Source organism: Uloborus diversus, chromosome 4, assembly GCF_026930045.1.
Source record: "Uloborus diversus isolate 005 chromosome 4, Udiv.v.3.1, whole genome shotgun sequence".
Classification (NCBI taxonomy): Eukaryota; Metazoa; Arthropoda; class Arachnida; order Araneae; family Uloboridae; genus Uloborus; species Uloborus diversus.
Window position 1 is genome coordinate 75,170,927 of NC_072734.1, and position 23,576 is coordinate 75,194,502.

Sequence of the window (23,576 nt, forward strand, 5' to 3'; positions counted from 1 at the left end):
TAAAGTATTCCAACACACACAGAAAGAAAAGTAATCCTGTCAAAAGATGAGATTTTTCATGAGAAAATGAAAGAGTGTGAAAACAATATTACAGTTTTACAGGAAAATTTAGATTCAATTGATTCAACTAAGAAAGGATTTTTCGAAATCTCAATTAGTTCGGAAGAAATTAATTAAAATCTCTTAATTTCTGCGAAATTAAAACCTGTCATTGAATTCAAATCCCTTATTTTCGAAGGCTTTCCTCCACTCAAATCATTATTCAGTACTTCATCTCAACTTTTGGTCGATAGCGAACTATAAATTTGATATTGTTTTTGTTTCTCACGTGGTTCTTCGAGGCTTTTCTCAAGTCAAATCATAATGTTTCTGTTTATTGCGTTCATTTTTTCAAAACTAGAAACGAAGTTTTTAAGAACAGGCGGACTATCCTTTTGAAGTTAGAAGAGTGCAGTTTCCTGTTAAAGTTTGCTTTGCAATAACCATTAATAAGTCACAAGGACAGACATTAAAAGTAGCAGGGACCGATTTAAGAGAAGACTTTTTTTTCACACGGCCAATGTTATGTAGCTTTCTCCAAAGTCAGTTCATCAAGCAGCTTAATAATTTTAGCACCAGAAAAAAAAAAAAAAAAAAAAAAAAAAAAACTAAAAATGTTGTATACAAAGAAGTTCTTTCTTAAACATAGGTATATGAATAAAATGTGGATGGCCTGTGTTTGCAAAGATAATCAATACTTTAAAAGGATCGTAAATAACAGTTAAAGATCGGTTAAGGACAAAGGCATATATGTAAGGAGTCCAGGGGCCCCGGGATCCTCCCCAAATTAGAAAAAGTTATAGGTAATAAGTAATTATTATAGGAGATTTTCGGAACTAGGTGCACCAAGCACTATTAACCCCTGCTAATTCCATTACTCGATTAATGCCGGGTACGGGAATGCTAGTATTAAATAAACGGCATAAGATAATTTTAATCATGAATTTATTCGAAAATATTTGAGTGTACGATGACTTTTGTGGCGTGTTATTTCTCTGTCTCTTCGTTTTTTGACCCATTTCAAAAAGAAGATCCGTCAATATTTTGAAAAAACTACTGGGTTGTATTTAGTATACATAGGAATGATGTGAAAAAATATTGGACTTCATATTTGAATTCAGTTTCGCGTTATTTTGGTTTTACTGAAAAATTTCAAAGTGTACGAATACTTTTGGGAACCACTGTATATATATATATATATATACATATATATATATCAACGCACAGCCGAAACCGCTGAAGCTTCAGACTTGAAATTTGGCAGGCATGTCCGCATGATTACAAAAGTAACCACTAAGAAAGGATTTTTCGAAATCTCAATTAGTTCGGGAGAAATTAATTAAAACCCCTTAATTTCTGCGAAATTAAAAACCTGTCATTGAAATTCAAATCCCTTATTTTCGAAGGCTTTCCTCCGTTCAAATCATTATTCAGTACTTCATCTCAACTTTTGGTCGATAGCGAACTATAAATTTGATATTGTTTTTGTTTCTCACGTGATTCTTCGAGGCTTTTCTCAAGTCAAATTATAATGTTTCTGTCTTTTGCTTTTATTTTTTCAAAACTAGAAACGAAGTTTTTAAGAACATCATCACAGGCGGACTATCCTTTTGAATTTAGAAGAGTGTAGTTTACTGTTAAAGTTTGCTTTGCAATAACCATTAATAAGTCACAAGGACAGACATTAAAAGTAGCAGGGATCGATTTAAGAGAATACTTTTTTTTCATACGACCAATGTTATGTAGCTTGCTCCAAAGTCAGTTCATCAAGCAGTTTAATAATTTTAGCACCAGAAAAAAAACTAAAAATGTTGTATACAAAGAAGTTCTAGCTTAAACATAGTTATAGCAATAAAATGTGGATGACATGTTTTTGCAAACATTATCAATACTTTAAAAGGATCGTTAATAACAGTTAAAGATCGGTTAAGGACAAAGGCATATATGTAAGGAGTCCAGGGGTCTCGGAATCTTCCCAAAATTTGAAAAAGTTATAGGTAATGAGTAATTATTATAGGGGATTTTCGAAACTAGATGCACCAAGTACTGTTAACCCCTGCTAATTCAATTACCCGAGCAATGCCGGGTACGGGAATGCTAGTCTGATATAAACTGTGAGTACACATTTTATTTATCTTGTTCTGAGTGAATTTGAATAAATATCAGTTTTTCAATTCGATGAAAAAAAAAACGAACTTAACAACATTGACTGGGCACTTTTCCTTAACCTAATTCCACATAAATGATTTAAATAACTTTTGTTACTACAGTATCCTACTGAAATAGACAGTATGCAAATAAATTTTATTGAAAATATTTATCGCAGAACAGATTGAGAAATCCAGAAAGAACGTTAAGAATTTGAACAATAAAAAATGAAAGTTCGCCAAAAATCTGTTTATAGGGTTATGGTTTTAAAATTGTGTGAAAGAATAATGTATCTTGACAAGATTTCGCATATCAGGTAAATCATTTCCATGACGAATGAATTAAATGCATAATTTCTTTTGATATCCAATCATATAGTCATAGAAATAAATTATCTAGTGTTAAGCGTTACTCTTACAGTCTGTCACGTATGTGCACTATGTGACAAAAATGTCAACAAATGCCGGAAATGTCACGAAACTGAACTTAATATGTACTAATGTATAGAAAAAACGGTACAAAATGAAAATGCCGTTCGAAGCGAACCAAAAATTTATGAATTCCGAATTCAACAGCGTGAAAATGGCTGCTTCAGAACAACTTACTGTGTGTTCTGCATAATTTTTTACTTTCGTAGTACTTTTTGATATCTAATCTCTTTCTACATGGGTCAGAATAACCAAAAGACTTTGAAAAATCTTTTCAAATGAATAAAGAACAAAAAATCATACATGCGAACAAAAATATCTATCATTTCCTAAGTTTAGAAGCAATTTATATGTTACAGCGTGCGTTTGTTTTAGTTTTTTCATCGGCCATTAGACAGTGGCTGCAGCGCCCCCTATAGTTTGTTGGAGTTGCGAATTAGATTTTGAATTGTTTCAGCACATAATGTAAATATTTATTTGATTTGTTGATATTATTATTTTGAATTTCAACTCCTTAACATTAATTGTTTACCAGAAGGTTTTTAGAATGAAGGTCTTTCTTCCTGTTTTAACTATCTACGTAAATAACTATTCGACAGTTATTAACATTACCAATTTATGTATAAATTTTGCACACATTTCTGGTAAATCGAGACAATTCGTGAAAATTAAAAGCATCCTTCTTTTTTTTTTCGTAAAGTCTGCCCATCTCTGTTCAATTCAAATGAATATGTATTCTGAAAAAATATCGTCTGCTTTCGAAAAACAATATTATTAAAACCATTCGCAACTCCAACGAACTATAGGGGGCACTGAAGTCACTGTCTAATGGCGGAATTGAAAACTAAAACAAACGCACATGGTAACGAAGAAAATGCTAAAAGTGTTGTGATTTTTGTTCGTACGTATGATTTTTTCGCTTTATTCTTTTTAAATTAATTTTCAAAGTCTTGTTGATATTCTGACCCACGTAGAAAGAAATGAGAATTCAAGAAGCATTACTAAACGTCAAACATTAATGTAAAGTACGTAGTTCATAGTTCTAAGCAACCATTTTCACGATGTTGAATTCGATATTTATAAATTCTTGATAAAACTAAATAATAATTGTGGCCTGACAAGAATAACAATTAATGCTAGAAAATTTAATATGACATTACAAATTATTACCAAAAGAAGATGATACTTCTTTGCTTTGCGTTGGCTAGCACTTGTTTTCCATTTGTAGCTGAGTTATTTCTCTTGAATTCCCGAATCGGTTAATTTAAAAATTTTCTGTTTCGATTTTTCTAATTTCTGAGTTAGGATTTAATTGTGTCATGTTATGCAAATCATCAACAAAATTCTCACGGATATATGGTGGTAGTTTTCTTTTCAGTTGATTGACAATTATTTCTTTTTACTTATCGAATTCTGTAATCTTACTACCATTTTATTCCACTCATGATAAAAATTGAAAATGGTTTAACTAAAAACGCGAAATCTCGCCAAAGCTACTTTGCTCGCACAATACCAAAACCATAACCCTAAACAAATTTGGCGATACCTTTCAGCTGAGAATAAAAGGAATAAAGTAAATTCTTTCTCGGTTAAACATTTTTCATTTTGTTCTATGATAATATATTCAAGAAAATATTTTGCATACTGTCCATTCCAACTAAATGCTGCTGTAAAATATGGTAAGTTTAATTAATTTAAGATTAAAAAAAACCCCATATTCTTACAAATTCATACAAAACAATAAAATTTTTTACCTTGTATAACGTTATCTAAGTTTGTTAATCCATTATTTTCGCTTTTACCAATTATTAAGGAAATAATGAAAACTAACATTATTTTGAGAAGCTCGAGAATACTACTAAGTGACGAATTAATTTCTGTAGCTGAAAGGAAACTAAGACACATCGATTGCGTTAATAAATACTCAGAACAAACTGCCTGTGTTTACGTCAACAGACACACGTGGAACGCTTCATTTGCAGTTTTGTAAATCACCGCAAGGTAGCGTATTCGAGCGTTGGAGTTCCGAATAGACTAATAATGAGAGTAGACCGAGCTATGGCAACCCTTTTGCTGCTCATAAACCAAACCATGTGACTGGTGGATATCCTAGCAACAGCGGGCGTTGAACGTAGCAGACGATCAACGCCAGCGCGAAATAAAATAAATAGAATTGATGGAACACGGAAGAATGATCTTTTATGGAGTCCGATTTGTAAATTTGTTATTCTAAGTTGTAAATATTTTGTTAATATAGTGAGTGTTTCGTTTAGATCAGAGGTTCCCAACCGGTGGTTCGCGAACCCCCAGGGGTTCGCGAGGTGCAGGAAGGGGGTTCGCGAAAATTTCGGTGCAATGGCGGATTTTTCCTAGTTTGGTAAAAAATTATAAAATATTCAATTTGCACACATAGTTACTAATTTTTTTTTTTAATTTGAAAACGCGCCAGACTCTTGTATTAATCTCAAAAAAAAAAAAAAAAAAAATCTTTCAGCGGTTTTATAATCTTGGTTAAAAAGAAATTTTCTCATTTTTTTTTTTCGATAGACAACAAAAAGAGATATCCTTCCTTCTTTATTGCGAGGCGCCATGCAGAAACGTTGTATTAAGCTGTGGCGGGGATCACGATGACCTTAAAAAGGCGCCATCGCGTGGAGTCAATCAAACAATATACATAATATACATATGTCGAAAAAAATAAAGAATTCTCAAACAATGCATCATAGGCGTATTATTTTTAATCTGGTTGAAATATAACTCGGGAATTTCCGTCGAATTCAGTCATCGAATACAGCAAAAGGCTCCAAACTTAAAATTTATTACTGGATTTTACCCATCTGTTCGTTTTCAAAAATATATAACATCAGCATGCTCATAGTTCTGGGGAAATAGTTGTTAACAGACGTATTTAGAGATACTTTAGAGATGCTTGAAAACAAGTGATTTTGTTTGCAATTGGTTTTGCTACGTGAACTTGCTACTCTGTGAAGTTATAATCGTGTTGGTAATTTTTATGATTTAATAACTTTCTGCTGTTATGGATCGATGGTTGAAAACTGGTAGTTTGATTGAGCGACAAATGGACAAGCAGTCAATTGATCAACCCTCAACATCAGCAGTAACTTTCGAATCAACACAGGATATTGAAATAGAATGAACTGCCGCATCCCCCGACTAAACAAAAAAGTGAACTAGGGGAGAAAAAAGGAAAAAAGCGAAAATATGACAGTGACTATTTACAAATGGGCTTTTATTTTACTGGAGAAGAGTCTGAACTTAGACCGCTTTGTCTTCTCTGCAACGAAGTTCTAGCTAACAGCAGTTTGAAACCGTCACTTCTGAGAAGACACCTCGAAACAAAGCATCCGACACACAAGGACAAACCTATCGAATATTTTAAAAGAAAATTGGAATATAATAAAAAGTGTAGCGTCTCTACGTTCCTGTTAGAATCCAACGAAGATAGTAAACTGGCCCTTGAAGCTTCATATCGAGTCAGTTATAGAATTGCAAGATCTGGACAGCCACATACAATTGCAGAAAATTTAATTGGACCTTGTGCTAAAGATATTGCTAAGTGTATGCTGGGAGAAAAGTCAGCAAAAAAAATTGACCTGGTTCCGCTATCAAACAACACAGTATCACGCAGAATTACTGATTTGGCAAGTAATGTGGAGAAAGAACTTGTGAATAGAATAAAAGAGAATAATTTTGCGATCCAGCTTGATGAGTCGACTGATGTAGCAAACGCTGCAATATTACTTGTCTATGTTAGGTATATTTTTAACGATACAATTAAAGAAGATGTACTATTTGCAAAACCTTTGAAAACCAACACAACTGGAGAAGCAATTTTCGAACTGGTCAGCAGTTACTTTGAAGAAAATGGAATAGATTGGTCTTTGTGTGAGGGTGTGTGCACGGATGGTGCAAAATCAATGACAGAAAAATTTGTTGGCTTTGTGGTGCGAGTAAAGAAGATCAACGAGAAAATTGAATGGACTCATTGCTGCATTTATAGACAAGCATAAGCTTGTAAGCGTATTCCCGCAGAATTATCCGCTACTTTGAATGATGCGGTAAAAATTGTAAATTTCATAAAATCACGTGCTACAAACTGCCGTCTATTTCACGCGCTTTGTGAGGAATTGAGAAGCCTTCATGTTACTTTACTTCTTCACACAGAAGTTAGATGGCTTTCCCGTGGCAAAATTTTGACACGCTTATTTGAATGGAAGTCAGAAGTCCAAGCATTTTTTGTTGATCATCCATTTCACTTGTCCACTTGCATATTCGATCCTCTTTGGATGCAAAGGCTTGCATATTTAGCTGACATCTTTTCAAAATTAAATGAATTAAATCTATCCTTGCAAGGAGCAGTTGTTAATATTTTCGTTGTATATGATAAAATTGAAGCTATGGTAAAAAAATTGAATTTCCGGATCCAATGCCTGGAAATGGGTGAGTTTTCTTGTTTCACTTCTCTTAGTAGTTTTTTATCAGAAAACTCAATGAAACTTGATGAAAGCGTTAAAAGAAATGTATGTGAACATCTGCAACATCTTTAACTATCTTTTGACGAGTATTTTCCTAATAGGCGTAACGTCCCTCTCTCAAACAACTGGATACGCAATCCTTTTGAAGGAAATCCATGCTTAGAGAACACCCTGACATTTCCTGAAAAGGAAATGCTCATCGAGTTATCCTGTGATAATCCATTGAAAGCTACCTTTAAAGAGCTCTCGTTAATTGACTTCTGGCTCACTGTAAGAAATGACTATACCGTTTTGTCCAAAAAAGCAATTCGAATTTTATTACCATTTTGTATAACATATCTGTGCGAGAAAGGATTTTCCTCCTATACTTATCTCAAAGATAAATACCGAAGCAGATTGAATGCAGAGCCTGATTTAAGACTCAAACTGTCAGACATTGAACCAAACTTTCAGTTTCTTTGTTCCGTCAAACAGCCACAAATATCGCATTAAGGATTTTTTCCCCAATTTAAAGTATGCTTAAAAAAATAGTTGGTTTATAAAACTTCTTGTTTATAATTTTTCTTGTAGATGTAGTTTTAACTTTTTATTAATGTTTGCACTTAATGATATTTTACAATTATATTTTTGTTTATTGCAATCAAATGCTGCAAAAAATGGAAAGCAAACATGCTGTTTTTTTATTGTTTCTTACATGTTACTAATTTCAACATCAGGGGGTTCGCGAACTTTTTTGCCTGTTCCAAGGGGTTCGCAAAGAGAAAAAGGTTGTGAACCGCTGGTTTAGATAGTATTGTGCATTTTCTTTAGTCAATTTCAATAACTTTCTAAGCAATAAAAGATGCAAGCGACCAAGAAGAATCAGCAAACGGTAAGATTTTTACCTACAGTTTCAATTTAAGATACCGATTAGTACATTTTTGCGTTAACGCAAAACGTTTACGCCATTTCGTTCACGCCAACGCTGACAGCTCCAAATGAAATAAAAGTTACCGAAAACTGATCAAAAACTATTACTAATGTCAAAATAATGCATAACTAAAAGCAAAACAGTTCAATCTCTGCACCCGGAAGTTTTTTTTAATGAAAACACATTGTCTTAAAATACATGTCGAGTGCCAAACTATAGATAATGCTGCCATCTAGCAACCATGCTGCCAAAGTCTTCGCCAAGCCCTTCCACTAGTCACATGATACATCTATGAACCAATTTTCTTTATCAGCAAGAATGAGAAAGCTCGGTCTACTCTTATTATTAGTCTATGGAGTAGACCGAGCTTTCTCATTCTTGCTGATAAAGAAAATTGGTTCATAGATGTATCATGTGACTAGTGGAAGGGCTTGGCGAAGACTTTGGCAGCATGGTTGCTAGATGGCAGCATTATCTATAGTTTGGCACTCGACATGTATTTTAAGACAATGTGTTTTCATTAAAAAAAACTTCCGGGTGCAGAGATTGAACTGTTTTGCTTTTAGTTATACATTATTTTGACATTAGTAATAGTTTTTGATCAGTTTTCGGTAACTTTTATTTCATTTGGAGCTGTCAGCGTTAGCGTGAACGAAATGGCGTAAACGTTTTGCGTTAACGCAAAAATGTACTAATCGGTATCTTAAATTGAAACTGTAGGTAAAAATCTTACCGTTTGCTGATTCTTCTTGGTCGCTTGCATCTTTTATTGCTTAGAAAGTTATTGAAATTGACTAAAGAAAATGCACAATACTATCTAAACGAAACACTCACTATATTAACAAAATATTTACAACTTAGAATAACAAATTTACAAATCGGACTCCATAAAAGATCATTCTTCCGTGTTCCATCAATTCTATTTATTTTATTTCGCGCTGGCGTTGATCGTCTGCTACGTTTAACGCCCGCTGTTGCTAGGATATCCACCAGTCACATGGTTTGGTTTATGAGCAGCAAAAGGGTTGCCATAGCTCGGTCTACTCTCATTATTAGTCTATGGTCTACTCTTATTATTAGTCTATGATTAAAACAGAAGATTAAAGTCAAGCCAAGTAAGAAGAAAACAAAGTAGAATAATTCAACCGCCCTATTTTTTAATTTATCGTCTGCGTAAATTTATTTTTATGATACTTTGGAAACAATTAAGAGTTGTTATTTTTTCTGAGAATATTAGATCGACCAAGTGTGTTGTGAGTAAGCGAAAGTTTTCAGCCTGAATTATTGTGATAAGTTTTTATGTTCTGCATCGGTGTAGTTAAATTGAGCGCGTGTGTGTGTGCTTTTTGAAAAATAGTATTGAAACTTTCTCCATGATTGTTATAAGAAGATTAACAGAGTTTTTAGCAATGTTGAAATATCAGTTCTAAAAGGTATCGTTACTGATTATTGTTACTAGCAAAGGCAAAGCTGCTAACATTTTGCCAGTTTTAAACAAATAACGGATACCAGACCTGTCATTCAAACTCCCCCTCCTCACTTCTTCTCGGATTTTAAAATATGATGTAACTGCATTTTTCATGTATTTTGATTTTTACTTTCTTCTATATCTGATATATAGAAGAAAGTATTGGATTCGTGCAAATTTTCGAATTTCGAATTTTGACGGATTCGAACGTTTTGAGGTGTGCTGAGTCCATTTCGACCATTTTTGGAAAATGTCTGTCTGTGTGTGTGTGTGTGTGTGTGTATGTGTGTCACGTCTGTGTGTGACCAGTTTTTTGTGGCCGCTCTACAGCAAAAACTACCGCATGAAATCGAACGAAATTTAGTACACATATGTGCCCCTATGTGAACTTGTGCCCATTAATTAGTTTTTGGCGCGAATTCCTCCAAGGGGGTGGAGCAATGGGACGTTTTTCGAGTTACGCTTGCTTGCTATTCCTCAGGAAGTAACTGGTGGAATCAAACAAAATTTGGTCCATATGTTGGTATTAACAGGAACAGGTGCTGATTCAATTTTGGTGTCAATAACTCAAACAGGGGTTGAGCTATAGAACGTTTTTTGTCGTCAATTGTGACTGCTGTATCTCAAGAAATAATGAACGGAATGAAAGAAAAATTTATCGGCAAGTAGCCCTTACCAGGAAACATCACGATCAAGGAAATTCAAAAAAATTCCAAATTGGTGGCATTCGAAAGAGCATTGGAAAACATGTTTATGGCTCTGAAACTACGTGCCCTCGTGACCACGTTATCGAAATATGATGTCTTAAAAATTGCCAAAATTTTTAGTAAAGTCGCCAAATTTAGCGAGTTTTGTTCAGAAATGGAAGGTACGGCGCGAATTCAACATCTGCATCTGACAAGACCTTTCACTTTCATATTTGGTCACCACCAAAGCGCGTGAGAAATATCGCATTAATTCTTTACTCGGGGTGACTACCATGGCGCGGGGTTTCGTGGCACAGATTGCGGCATTAAAATTTTTAGGGGCTTGTGTTCCAGGATATTAACGTGCAACTGTATAGGGGAAAACGCCACAGCCCGAAATATTTGTTTTATTTTATTGTAAAAACAATGGAATTTTTTGTTATTCTTAAGACTGTCTGTTAAAAAACTGATGTTTAAAACTTTTATGCTTCTGCGGGTGAAATATTTCCACTGAAAGAGTTTATTCGGTGATGAAACCGTTTTGAAAAAAAATATGATAACCGTAGAGAAACGGTAAATACACTTTAAAGTCTTTTTTTTTTTTTTTGAAAAGTCGTAAATCTAAGTCTTTAACAGTACCTAAATACGAAGAAAACGACATTTTTAAAGATTTCAAACCATGTTCTCAAATTAAAAAAAAAAACGATTTCTGTCAGTTATTTCCAGTGTGTTTTTCGTTATGTGTATCGTTTTCAAGTTATGTGTAAACCCTCTAACAAGTCAAATAAAAAAAAAAAACTGTATTGATTTTTATTTTGCTCGTATTTGAATTCCCTTTTAACGTGAAACATAATTGGTAAAAGTGACTTCAGTATTTTTAAAAATGACTAAATAACATGCAATATGATGTGCATTTACGTTATAGCGACTTTCAGTTGCAGTGACAGACTTTTTCGAACTACAGGGGTTGTTGTAATGAACGTCGACTATAAAATTTTTGATAAGAATCTGTTATGAAGTAATTTCCGACATCGTTAGTTTTGCTGTGCAAATTTTTGACATTTACTATCCGTTGTTTTCTTTTTTTTAGTTATTATTTTTTTCGATTTTAAATTAAACATTTTCGCTAGCAGTGGTCAGACAATAAAACTTCATGAATGATAATAACTTTTGAAAAAATAAATAAGAGCTGGGATACTACAATCCATGATCATGTTCTTTCAACATCAAAAACTATCCATTTTATTTTCAATATATAAACTTTAATAAGCATGTTTTTTTTACTTATTCATATTAATTCTCGTACATAATTATTAATTACTTACAACACATTTCATTACAAGAGTACAAACTTAAATTAGTTAAGTAAAACACACTTGAAATGCACTTAAATTCTGAAATGCATTATTATCACGATTACAAAGTTAAATCCTACGTTCAATTTCGTTATAAAGTTGTAGCTCCTCTGGATAAAGCTCACTAGTTTCCATTTCACAGGCTTCATAGTTACTTTTTAATTTTACCCAAACAAGTAAAGGGTTAATTCGAAACATCATTTACGCGCTTTGCATATGACCAGAAATGGAAATGAGAGTCTTGCTAGACGCAGGCGATGAAATCACGTGGTATTTTCCATTTCTTGCCAAGTCTTTAAATTTGGCGAATTTTCGTAAGATTTCGACAGACTTTGACCCCCCATATCTCAAAAACAAAAGGACGAGGGCACGCAATATTTGGGTCAAATTTTTTTCTAAAGATACTCTTTCGAATGCGACCATTTTTAACTTTTTTCATGATTACTGAACTCGTGATGTTTCCTGGTTTACCTTAGTGGGTATAAGAACTGATTTTATTTTTGTGTCAACAGCTAAAAAGGGGGTAGCGCAATCACCCGTTCTTTTTTTCCATTTTGAGTGCCCTATCTCAAGAAGTAATGCTACGTTCTGGTTGAAATTTCGAATATATGTGAATCCATATGTAAACAGGTTTTGGTTCAATTTTGACGCCGATCGCTCCAAGAGGTGTTGATTTTTTTTTTTTTTTTTTTTTTTTTTTGCGAATAAAAATATTTTTATTAATGCAACAATTCGGAACTCCAGCGCTCGAATACGCTACCTTGCGGTGATTTACAAAACTGCCGAATGAACTAAAACATTGCCACGTTTTAGTTCCATGTGTGTCTGTTGACGTAAACACAGGCAGTTTGTTCTGAGTATTTATTAACGCAATCGATGTGTCTTAGTTTGCTTTCAGCTACAGAAATTAATTCGTCCCCTAAGAGTATTCTCGAGCTTCTCAAAATAATGTTAGTTTTCCTTATTTCTTTCAAAAAAGTATTAAATGGTGGACGCGTAAACAAGAAAACTCTGGATTAACAAAATTGGATAACGTTATACCAGGTAAAATTTTTTATTGTATGAATTTGTAAGAATATGAGCTTTTTTTAATCTTAAATTAATTTAACTAATCATATTTTACAGCAGCATTTAGTTGGAATGGACAGTATGCAAAATATTTTCTTGGATTTATTATCGTAGAACAAAATGAAAAATGTTTAACCTAGAAAGAATTTACTTTATTCCTTTTGTTCTCAGCTGAAAGGTTTCGCCAAATTTGTTTAGGGTTATAATTTTGGTATTGTGCGAGCAAAGTAGCCTTGGCGAGATTTCGCGTTTTTAGTTAAACCATTTTTAATTTTTATCATGAGTGGAATAAAATGGTAGTAAGATTACAGAATTCGATAAGTGAAAAGAAATAATGGTCAATCAACTAAAAAGAAAACTACCACCATATATCCGTGAGAATTTTGTTGATGATTTGCATAACATGACACAATTAAATCGTAACTCAGAAATTAGAAAAATCGAAACAGAAAATTTTTAAATGAACCGATTAGGGAATTCGAGAGAAATAACTCAGCTACAAATGGAAAAAAAATAAGCGCTAGCCAAGCAAGGCAAAGAAGTATCATCTTCTTTCGATAATAATTTGTAATGTCATATTGAATTTTCTAGCATTAATTGTTGTTCTTGTCAGGCCACAATTATTATTTAGTTTTATCAAGAATTGATAAATATCGAATTCAACATCATGGAAATAGCTGCTTGGAACTACGAACTACGTAGTTTGCATTAATCTTTGACGTTTAGTAATGCTTCTTGAATTCTCATTTCTTTCTACGTGGGCCAGAATATCCACAAGACTTTGAAAATTAATTTAAAAAGAATAAAGCGAAAAAAATCATACGTACGAACAAAAATCACAACACTTTTAGCATTTTCTTCGTTACCATGTGCGTTTGTTTTAGTTTTCAATTCCGCCATTAGACAGTGACTTCAGTGCCCCCTATAGTTCGTTGGAGTTGCGAATAAGAAAGATAAATCGTAATAGATTGTCGTCTGCGCATTTCTCGTAATTTTAATTGTATGGAAATGATCGGAAACATAGACTAATAATAAGAGTAGACCGAGCTTTCTCATTCTTGTTGATGAAGAAAATTGGTTCATAGATGTATCATGTGACTAGTGGAAGGGCTTGGCGAAGACTTTGGCAGCATGGTTGCTAGATGGCAGCATTATCTATAGTTTGGACCTCGACATGTATTTTAAGACAATGTGTTTTCATTAAAAAAAACTTCCAAGTGCAGAGATTGAACTGTTTTTCTTTTAGTTATGCATTATTTTGACATTAATAATAGTTTTTGATCAGTTTTCGGTAACTTTTATTTCATTTGGAGCTGTCAGCGTTGGCGTGAACGAAATGGCGTAAACGTTTTGCGTTAACGCAAAAATGTACTAATCGGTATCTTAAATTGAAACTGTAGGTAAAAATCTTACCGTTTGCTGATTCTTCTTGGTCGCTTGCATCTTTTATTGCTTAGAGAGTTATTGAAATTGACTAAAGAAAATGCACAATACTATCTAAACGAAAAACTCACTATATTAACAAAATATTTACAACTTAGAATAACTAATTTACAAATCGGACTCCATAAAAGATCATTCTTCCGTGTTCCATAAATTCTATTTATTTTATTTCGCGCTGGCGTTGATCGTCTGCTACGATTAACGCCCGTTGTTGCTAGGACATCCACCAGTCACATGGTTTGGTTTATGAGCAGCAAATGGGTTGCCATAGCTCGGTCTACTCTTATTATTAGTCTATGATCGGAAATATTATCTCAATGATTTAAAATTTTTAACTGTTGCCATCTTATGTTTGTTAACAAATAAAATATTTATAATTAATTCAAGCAAGGCTTTTAAAATAACTTTCAATTTTCGCTCTTTGCTTTGCTTTTGCAATAGTTCAGACATTGGGATGGTCGTCAAGTTTTTGCATGTGTAATTTTGTTTTTGTTGGGAATATTGCTTCCTCGTCAAGCATGGGGAGGGATCAGAAAAAAAAAAAGAAAAATATAGAAGAAAGTTTCGTGATGGCCACAACATACTAGTTATTCCTTGTAATGACGGTCATGTACAAATATATGTTTAAAGAGTTCGCTCATTGATCGAAAATTTATGGATTCTTGTGTCTTGTAATCAATGTTTTGAAATTATTTCATACGCAGGCACACTAGTATTTAAATTAAAGCATAAAAGTAACAAATATTTATTTTCAAATCTAAAACTTGTTCTAAACGCATCTGCTGTTCACAGGAGCTTGGCGAGAAGCTACTCGCCAACAAAGCAAATATACACAAATTACTCAAGAGCCGTTAAAATAATTACTAGTTAAGTAAAAAGTGTTTTTATGGAACTAAAATGTTATTTGCACTCATGATATACAATGTTTTATTACATTTATAGGTAAAATCAGTACAAAAATTTAAAAATTATAGCCAACTGTGGGAAATGTACTCGTTGAATGCACATATATGTTATTTTTTTCTTTATTTAGAAGTAAAAAACATTTGTACATACATACCTAAGAAAAGTTACTGGATTTCCTGGTATGGCTTTTTCTTCACTGTTTATAATGCTACAATACTGCACTATTGCTATAAATCTAATTTTTCCCTTCTACAGTTAAATGTTTGTATCATTCATGGCTTCAGCTAATGAAAACTTCTTCAGCGGTTACGGTCAACTAGAAATTGCTCCCCAGGTCACATGGTATGGTTGCCGTTTCGCGATAGTAGGGTTGCACTCTCTCCATCTATTCCTTCTCAATGCTCCAGACTCACCAGGCGACTACGTTAGCGCATAGGCGATTTTTTTTAAATTTTAATGAAACTATTTGTTGCTATTTGTATTTTGTGGAATTAATATCCCTACTTTAATATCGACAATAGAGAGTATTGTTCTTTCTTTCTTTCTTCTTTTTTTTTAATTTGTTTTTATGCTATCGGACCTGTACTGATGAAGATTTTTGGAATTAATCATGATGGAGATTTTCAGAGGGAGATGTTATTTGAAAACGCTGATATTACCATTCTAATAGAGAGTTTAGGAAATGTTTCTCTTTCCGAAATGAGAAGTTTTTTGTACTATTGTCCTCATTTAAATGGAAGCTTTAAAAAAAAAAAAAAAAACTGTTGTGCTTACTCTGATTTTAATGGTATTTTTACTCTGAACTTTTTTGGTATTTTAATCAGGACTGTTTACGTTGTTAAGAAACAGTTGATTTCCTTCACGTGGGGGATTTTAAAGGTTTGATGTTCTCACGCTAAAGGGACATCATTAGAATCAGGATTTGTAGTGACTGTTGACCCTATTTTGGAACGATTTCTCCGGTAAGAAGTTATACAATAATTTAGATAGCAGGTGTAGTGCTCGACACCATTTGAAGGGGATGGGGATTATAAGGGAAATGGTTGACTTTATTTAAGAATTGTTGACCTCACTCGAATTGGAATTTTTGAAAATTATCAAAACTAACTTCTTTACAACTATTTAACGTTTTCCTGATTTATGTTGTGTTATTTTTTTGGTGTCTTCCCAGTTTCGCTGACATTTCATTTACCTCCCCCCCCTTGATTTTCAGTTTTCATCATATCTTTTGATATATTAAAGGGGGCAAGCCATTTTAAATATCGGCGAAACTGGAGAGAAACCATTTTTTGGTAACTATTTGACCTCTCCCTGTGTCGACCATTAACTTGAATCGATTGAAAAAACTACATCAACGTGAGCGAAGCCGCGCGTAAAAGCTAATGATTTAATAAATACGTCAGTGGTTTAATAAATAAATGAATAATTAAACGAAGGAAGTATTTCATTTTTCCCTCGTGTACTTGACCAATTTCATTGAACGTTTGAAATCAAAACATCTCCAATATTAACTAAATAAGTACTGCCTTGAGCATCAAGATTTCCACTAATACTTAAAATGTTAATTTCCAAACTTTTATTATTTTATAATACACCAAAACATATTTTTGATAAACCACAGAATATTAAAATGCGTGTGTAATGTTGAAAATAACTTGAATTATATTTTCCCTTGATCTTTAGAGCTTTTTTTTTTTTTTGACTGGAATCAACTATTATTTGTTTAAGAACATAGTTAAAATATTGCTAGATAAGTGGCGCTGCAAAAGGAAAATACCTCACTTTTTCACCTAACCCCACATCCCCTACGAGGAAATTACGCATGATCTTTTTCTTATTTATCTCTATTACCTTGATTTTCAAGTCACTATGTCAAGACAACTTAATAACTTGATTTTTGGGAGAGCAATTTTTCATGCCTTTCAAAAAAAGACTATTGAAATTCTGATTTTTAATTTGAACTTATATATATGTTGCTGTAAAGTTCCAAAATCTGGTAAACGTTGACATTAGCCGGTCAGTATCAACATTCACATTCCAAACACATAAGCAAAAGTCCGAATAGTTTCAGAGAAATCACTGGTAAAAGTTGATATTCTCTAACTTCGTTCTGTCATGTTAACATACCCTCAAACAAATGCATAAGAACTTTCAAGGGTGTTCATTACAGATTTAAAAAATAAATAAATAAATAAACACCGCCAGCGTTCCAAAACGACAACGTACTTTTTAACGAATCACACATAATCAAAATTTTCTGTTCTCACCAAAAAAAAAAAAAAAAAAAAATCGAAAAACAATGAGTACTCGCGACACTTGCAATAAAAAAAAATGTAATGAGAACGAAAACAGCGACAGAGCAATTAAGCTCTTTTTTCCTGCTTTGCTCTATTTCATTGCACGAAAATGAAGCTCGGTTGAATTTTAGCAGAATATTGGATGTAGTATCGTATGTCTCTTGATGATGTAGAACTTGAAACAATCAAGAGTAGAGCGAGTCATATAGTTATTAGGTATTTTTTTCTAAAAGAAGTCACGGATTAAATCTAAGCAGAGAATAGGGATGTTTCCGAAAATTTAAAAGTACTATTGCTTCTGAAAGAACATGATTAAAAACATGAGATTGAACCATTTTTTAAATAATTTGACAAAGTTTAATATTTTTTAACACTTATTTTGAACGATGCAATTTTATTGTTTACGCTTCTGCACATGACATCACAAATGATGAAATGTCCTTCACTGATGCCTTTAGCAGAGCGCAATATTAAATTCGCATCTTTACTCACGTGTACTGGCAACGCTATGGTTGATAGCAAGCGTAGAGCGCAATATTTCATTCACTTCTTGATTAGTATAACGAGGAAACGCCGTAGACGGACGCGCCAAGTACGTCATTTGTGACGTCATAAAGACCACGCCTTATTTTCAAAATCGAACAAAAAGTAAGCGATATGAAAATGAAAGTTTTTTCGCACTCCATGTTATTATTATTATTATTTTTTTTTTTTTTTTGCTCATTGTATCAATTTTAGTGACTAAAAGTAGTACTTTTGACTGAAGGAAACAACCCCACTGGACGCATTGTCTCAAATTACCTATGGAACCTTATTTTTCAATTTCATGATTTATGAAGTAGAAGTGTTTCTATTTGAAACTTTCTTCGAAACACATTTTTAATCCGAAAAAATATAAGGTATAATTCAGTGACATCAGTGGCGTATGTAGGATTTTCTCCAGAAAAGGGGGAAGAAGTTAATGTTTTCTAAACATATGCAAATCCAGAGCCAACATGCGATGCTACTCTTTCTAAAAGAAAAAAAAAACGGAAGCATAAAGTTTTCAAGGGTATAATACAATTTAGTACAAAGTAAAAATAATAATTTTGCATAATATACGTTTAAAGAACATTCAAAACTGAAAAAGCGTTTTAACCCCACCCTCCCCCTAGTAATGTACGCTCCTCGCGTACGTCATTCAGTGGTAAGTTAAAATCATAGTTACATGTAAGAGAAATAAATACATTTATGCTAAATAGTAAAGTAAAAAATAACAACGTCAAAAAGTACAAATGGCAGAGTACTGCGGACACGTGCTTCGGCGTTCCTTGTAACGTCGAAACACGTGTCTGCAGTAATCTGCAATTTGTACTTTTTAACGCTATTATTTCTTACTTCGCATAATTATCTGTATCAGGTATATATAATTAGGATCAATGAAGGAATTTTTAAACTTTTCTTTTTTGTTTTAATTTAATGTTTATTTGCATCGCAATTACTAAGTTTCGACTAAATTTCAAATGGATGTTTTCAATGCACTTAAAGTCAGTATTTTCATTAAATTTATTTGTGTTACGGCTACTATAAATTTTTTATAGATGACTTCTTCAGTATCACTTACTGTATTGAAAGTTCTCTTCACATCAAAGTAAATCTCCTTTTTATTTTATTTTAATTTCAACCTTGAAAGAGAAAAATTTCCTTTCGATTTCCAGTGTTAACAATGTTTGTTCAGCTATTAAAAAGAAAATCTGTTTATTTTAAACGTGTTTCAATTAGCAATATTTGAAATGATACAATTTTCTTTTTTTAAATTAAAAGAGGAAATAACTTAAAAATTGTTCGAAAAGAGCCAAAAAGAATACTTATGCTGCAAAACGTAGACAAATTTGAATTCTTTAACGAAGTTTTGACTTCTGATTCACGCTATAACTACTAAAAGACTTTCTGTTTGAAAAAAAAAATATATTACTTAAGATTTTTAAAAAAATAAGAAAACCATGAAAAAAGAATAAATTAGCAAACGCACTTTTTTTTTAAAGGCAAGATCAAACCAAAAGGTTTTATATTTCTACGCTTTCTTAAATGTGTCCGAAATTGAAATTTTATTACTTCATTCCTAGATAAAACCCTTATCGGCAGTACGGGAGATCTCTTCGGGGCTGGAAGCGAAACAGTGCGGACTTCGGTAGGATGGTGCATGTACATACTGGCGGCTTATCCTGAGGTGCAGAGGAAAGTGCAGAAAGAAATTATCGACGTCATAGGTTCGGAAAGAAGTCCCGAATTCCCAGACCAGAAGGACATGCCTTTCACACATTCAGTTTTGCTGGAAGTCTCTCGATGGCAGACTACAGTGCCACTAAATATCTTAAGATAGTAAGTGTTCTCAGATTTCTAGCTTCCAACAAGAACTTTTATACATCTGGTATATTGTTGAATTTTTACTTTCAATTAGTTCCGCATTATATGTAGCTAAAATAGCGATACGTTCGCCATCATGGGGCTAAAAGTCGCTTTCTTTCTCTGTCTGCTAGGATGAAGTAGGTTGTTTTACTTCTTGATTGTAGATTAATATAAAGTGAATAAGAAACCACAATTAAGAAGCAAAACACGCAACTTCACCATAACAGACAACAATTTCAATAAAAGGAGTTAAACGGACCGTTGTAATTGTATGGGCGAAATCATAGTCGTGTATTTTTTGTTATACGGGCTCCTCGAATCTCCCTCAATGTTTCAAAGATAAAGAGCTCTGTCGATTGGATGCCGAGTTTCTCTAGCTACCAGTCACAGAATAGGAATACTTCCTTTGTGGTTCCAACAAGTTCCGCAGTGGCGTAATTGGTATAGAACTGTTCACTTATCAGCCGTCCGTCACGTTCGCACCGATTTTTTCTCCCCGAAACAGGTTTTCTTTGCTGGTTACCATGACAGCAAGCCATCTTTTACGGGACCAGTTTCGATCAGAAGAACCTTGATATCTGACGGCCGTCAAAAGTAGGACAGCATTTCATTGGTTTCCGCCAAGCAGCGCGCTCTTCTCTCAGGAGACGCTCTTCTTTCAGCCGCGAAATTGATGTAAGGCGACCGTATGTGAATGCTACTCTGTTTTTGTCGGCAGTCCGTCACATCAAAAAACGGGATGAACGGGACGGCCGGACGATAAATGAGCTGCCCTTTAAGGGTCGGGTTTCTGGGCTCGACGTCAGTCGGTTGAAGGTCCTCCGAGTTCAGCAATGGTTACTGGGACATGCAAAACGCATTTGTGGTCACAAAATAAGCCAAGTTCCCATTCAAAATCAATGCTTCTTGGGGTGCTGAATCAGGGTTTGCTCGGCTCCTGTACTGAATCAAAAACATGGTTATCTTCAGGTCACATCCAACCGATTAAACCACGTGTAGTGGTAGGTACGGGGGAGCCTGTAAGGGAGTGCGGTTTCAACAGAGTTTCATTTAGCATTTTCAGTTATCAGTTAGGATCAATGATATGGCTGTAGGAGGTAATCAATCCAGCAGAAATTATATGACGACTTCGCCATTCCCATTATGACCTCACTATTGGACTTAGAACCAGCAGTAAATAATTGGGTGCCGTACAGCCTGTTGTCGCGCTTGTGTGTTTAAAATCCAACGAAAGCAAATCAAAAATCCATTATTATTGGTGCTAAAAGTTAAGCTCGTATAATGAGCCACGGTAACTTGTGCTTTGCCGACAGAGTGGTGATGATGTAGTGGTTAGATGCTGGTCTCTTACGCCCAAAGACGCAAGTTCGAACCTGGGTCCAGTTGGTGGATTTTTAAGAAGCAGAAAATTGACAGTGAACATGTCGTATTATTATGCAACATGTAAAAAGATCCCTCGAGTACTCATTTGGATTGGAGTGCTCTCGGCAGAATTAAATTCTTCTTGCAGTTTCGCATCGAAGAGAGCCTTGGTGTCTCCATCTAGTGAAAAAACTGAGAGCCAAATTTCTAATGGTAAAAGCATCCCCTAATATGGTTCCACGTGAAGGAACAGATACTATATCGAGGGATCGAAAAGGGTAGGGCCTTTAGCGCAACCTCATTAGAAAGAAGACTTGGGTTTTAACAGAAAATAATTTCAGTTATAAATTGCTTAGACATAAGCAATGAGAAGAAACTGAACCAAAATTAAAAAACTTATTTCATGTTCTATACGTTTTTCAACAAGTTTCACAACAAATTAATTATTTGCTTCTTCTTGCTTTTCAACAGCACAGTGGCAGATACGACTGTTTGTGGGTATGACATTCCGAAAGACACCATTGTGTTGGGTAATTTCTATTCGGCTCACCGCGATCCCAACAACTGGGAAGATCCCGACACGTTCAAACCAGACAGGTTTTTGGCTCCAGATAAGAAATCTGTTGTGAAATCTCCAAATCTGATTCCGTTCTCCGTGGGTGAGTAATGTTTTGTATGATATACATAAATAGATAGTCAGACAGAAAAATGAACAGATATCTAAACACATTGACAGACAAACATACATCATTAACGTAGGGTGTACCACGAGCCAATTTCTCCATTTACGAGGAGACGGTATGAACTTGTTTTTCTAGAAAAAAAATTGAAACATGATTCCCATATATATCGATTGCGCTGAGTGCTGAATCTAATGGTGGGGGTCTAGTTTTTCGCAACTTTTACATTTTCGATGTTGTACGTGAGTAAAGTATAATATGTAATGGTATATTTCAATGCTATAAGTATCGCTGATTAGCTATGCAACGCTTATGAATGAGTCTTTCCGGTAGACATTGGTAATTTTGTTAAATAGTGAATTTGTTTCCAATTCCTAATCAAACTTGTAGTCCGTGTATCACGAAGTCCCTATTTAGTTCTAATATTTAAAAGGTGCATGAAAATTTTCAAAATCCTGCTCGATACATCTAGACTTACGCAGTTGAAATATACCACTATATGCTATATTTCAATCGCGTAAATTTCGAAAAGTAGAAAGTTGCGAAAAATTAAACCACCCATCATCATACTACTCACCCTCGACTTGAATTAGAACCATGTTTCGATTTTTTTTTTCTTTTTCTTCTGGAAAAATGAGATCTAACCGTACCCTCGTTAAAGTACTAAAAAACTGCCCTAAGAAGTGTCCGTCTACGCAACTGAAGCTGTATCTTTAAAAAACAATAATAATTTAAAGTATACGAGGCACGTTTTTAGCGTAAGTACCGTTTTGAAATAAAAATAGAATAAGTACAGATAGAGCAAAGGAATTTATTGGACAAAAATCTACCACACTTACGCTATTTTTCGACATTGCTCTTGGATTTTCCAAGCATTTGTCAAAGCGTGGTACAGGTTTTTGCATACCCTATTCCTAGAAAGTTGCCGCCCGTGAATACAACCGTGAGGACTCTTACAGGGCTTTGGCTGGGAAGTTTTTGAACATCCTCCGGAATTGCCCGACCTCGCTCGCAGCAACTTTCATTTGTTTTGGCATCCAAAGTCTTTCCTTGGCGGTCGATGGCACAACATCAATGATGATCTCAGAGAATATGTTACCCTTTAGTTGGCTACACAGGCGGCAACTTTCTACGAATAGGTATACAAAAACCTGTACCATGCTATGACAAATGTTTGGAAAATTATGGAAGCAATGTCGAAAAATAGCGTAAGTGTGGTAAATTTTTTGTGTAATGAATGTCTTTGCTCTATCTGTACCTGTTCTTTTTTTTATTTCAAAGTGGTACTTACTTTAAAAACATTCCTCGTATTTTAAATAAAACAGCAATACCATGTAAGATATAGATATGAAAGTATCTCTGATACAAGAAAAAAACAAACATCAATCAGTCATGCTACAGCGAGTTTGTAAAAAAATGTACCTGGAAATAGGCGGTGAACACTTGGAACATCTTTAAATCTTTTTATATAAACGCATGCAAATTTGATATTTTTTTAGTGTTTTTTCCCTACCCCAGATACAGGGTTGCCAACCTTGGAGAAACAATTTGAGGAGCATCTGTGGTGATTTTGAGGAACAATTTAAAATTTTGCGGAGCAGTTCGGTATTTTGTATAAAAGTCCATAAAAATAACTATAACCTCTTACCTAAAACTGCTTTAGAGTTTTAATAATCATTTTAAGTACTAGTATAAAAATAATTATTTTTAAATTAATAAAACAACTTTAATCACTATTTCAATCTTTGAGTATAAGCATATTTAAGTTACCATATTTACATGTCTGTTGTGATAAAATAGCAAAATTTAACTTGTAAACGCTCGGCCGGAAATGCGGAGCAAAAGAATTTCTTTGTGGATCCGCGGAGTTCCGCCATTTTTGCGAAAAGTTGGTAACCCTGC

At 33.9% G+C, this 23,576-nt stretch overlaps 1 protein-coding gene across 1 annotated transcript in view; it reads left to right on the forward strand.

The window, feature by feature from the left end:
• LOC129220640 (uncharacterized) overlaps nucleotides 1-23,576 on the forward strand; it is an 83,522-nt gene that overhangs the window by 19,561 nt on the left and 40,385 nt on the right. The window contains exons 6-7 of the mRNA XM_054855068.1: nucleotides 19,350-19,605; nucleotides 21,466-21,653. Coding sequence (XP_054711043.1) covers nucleotides 19,350-19,605; nucleotides 21,466-21,653 — 444 coding nt within the window. The remainder of the gene's footprint in view (nucleotides 1-19,349; nucleotides 19,606-21,465; nucleotides 21,654-23,576) is intronic.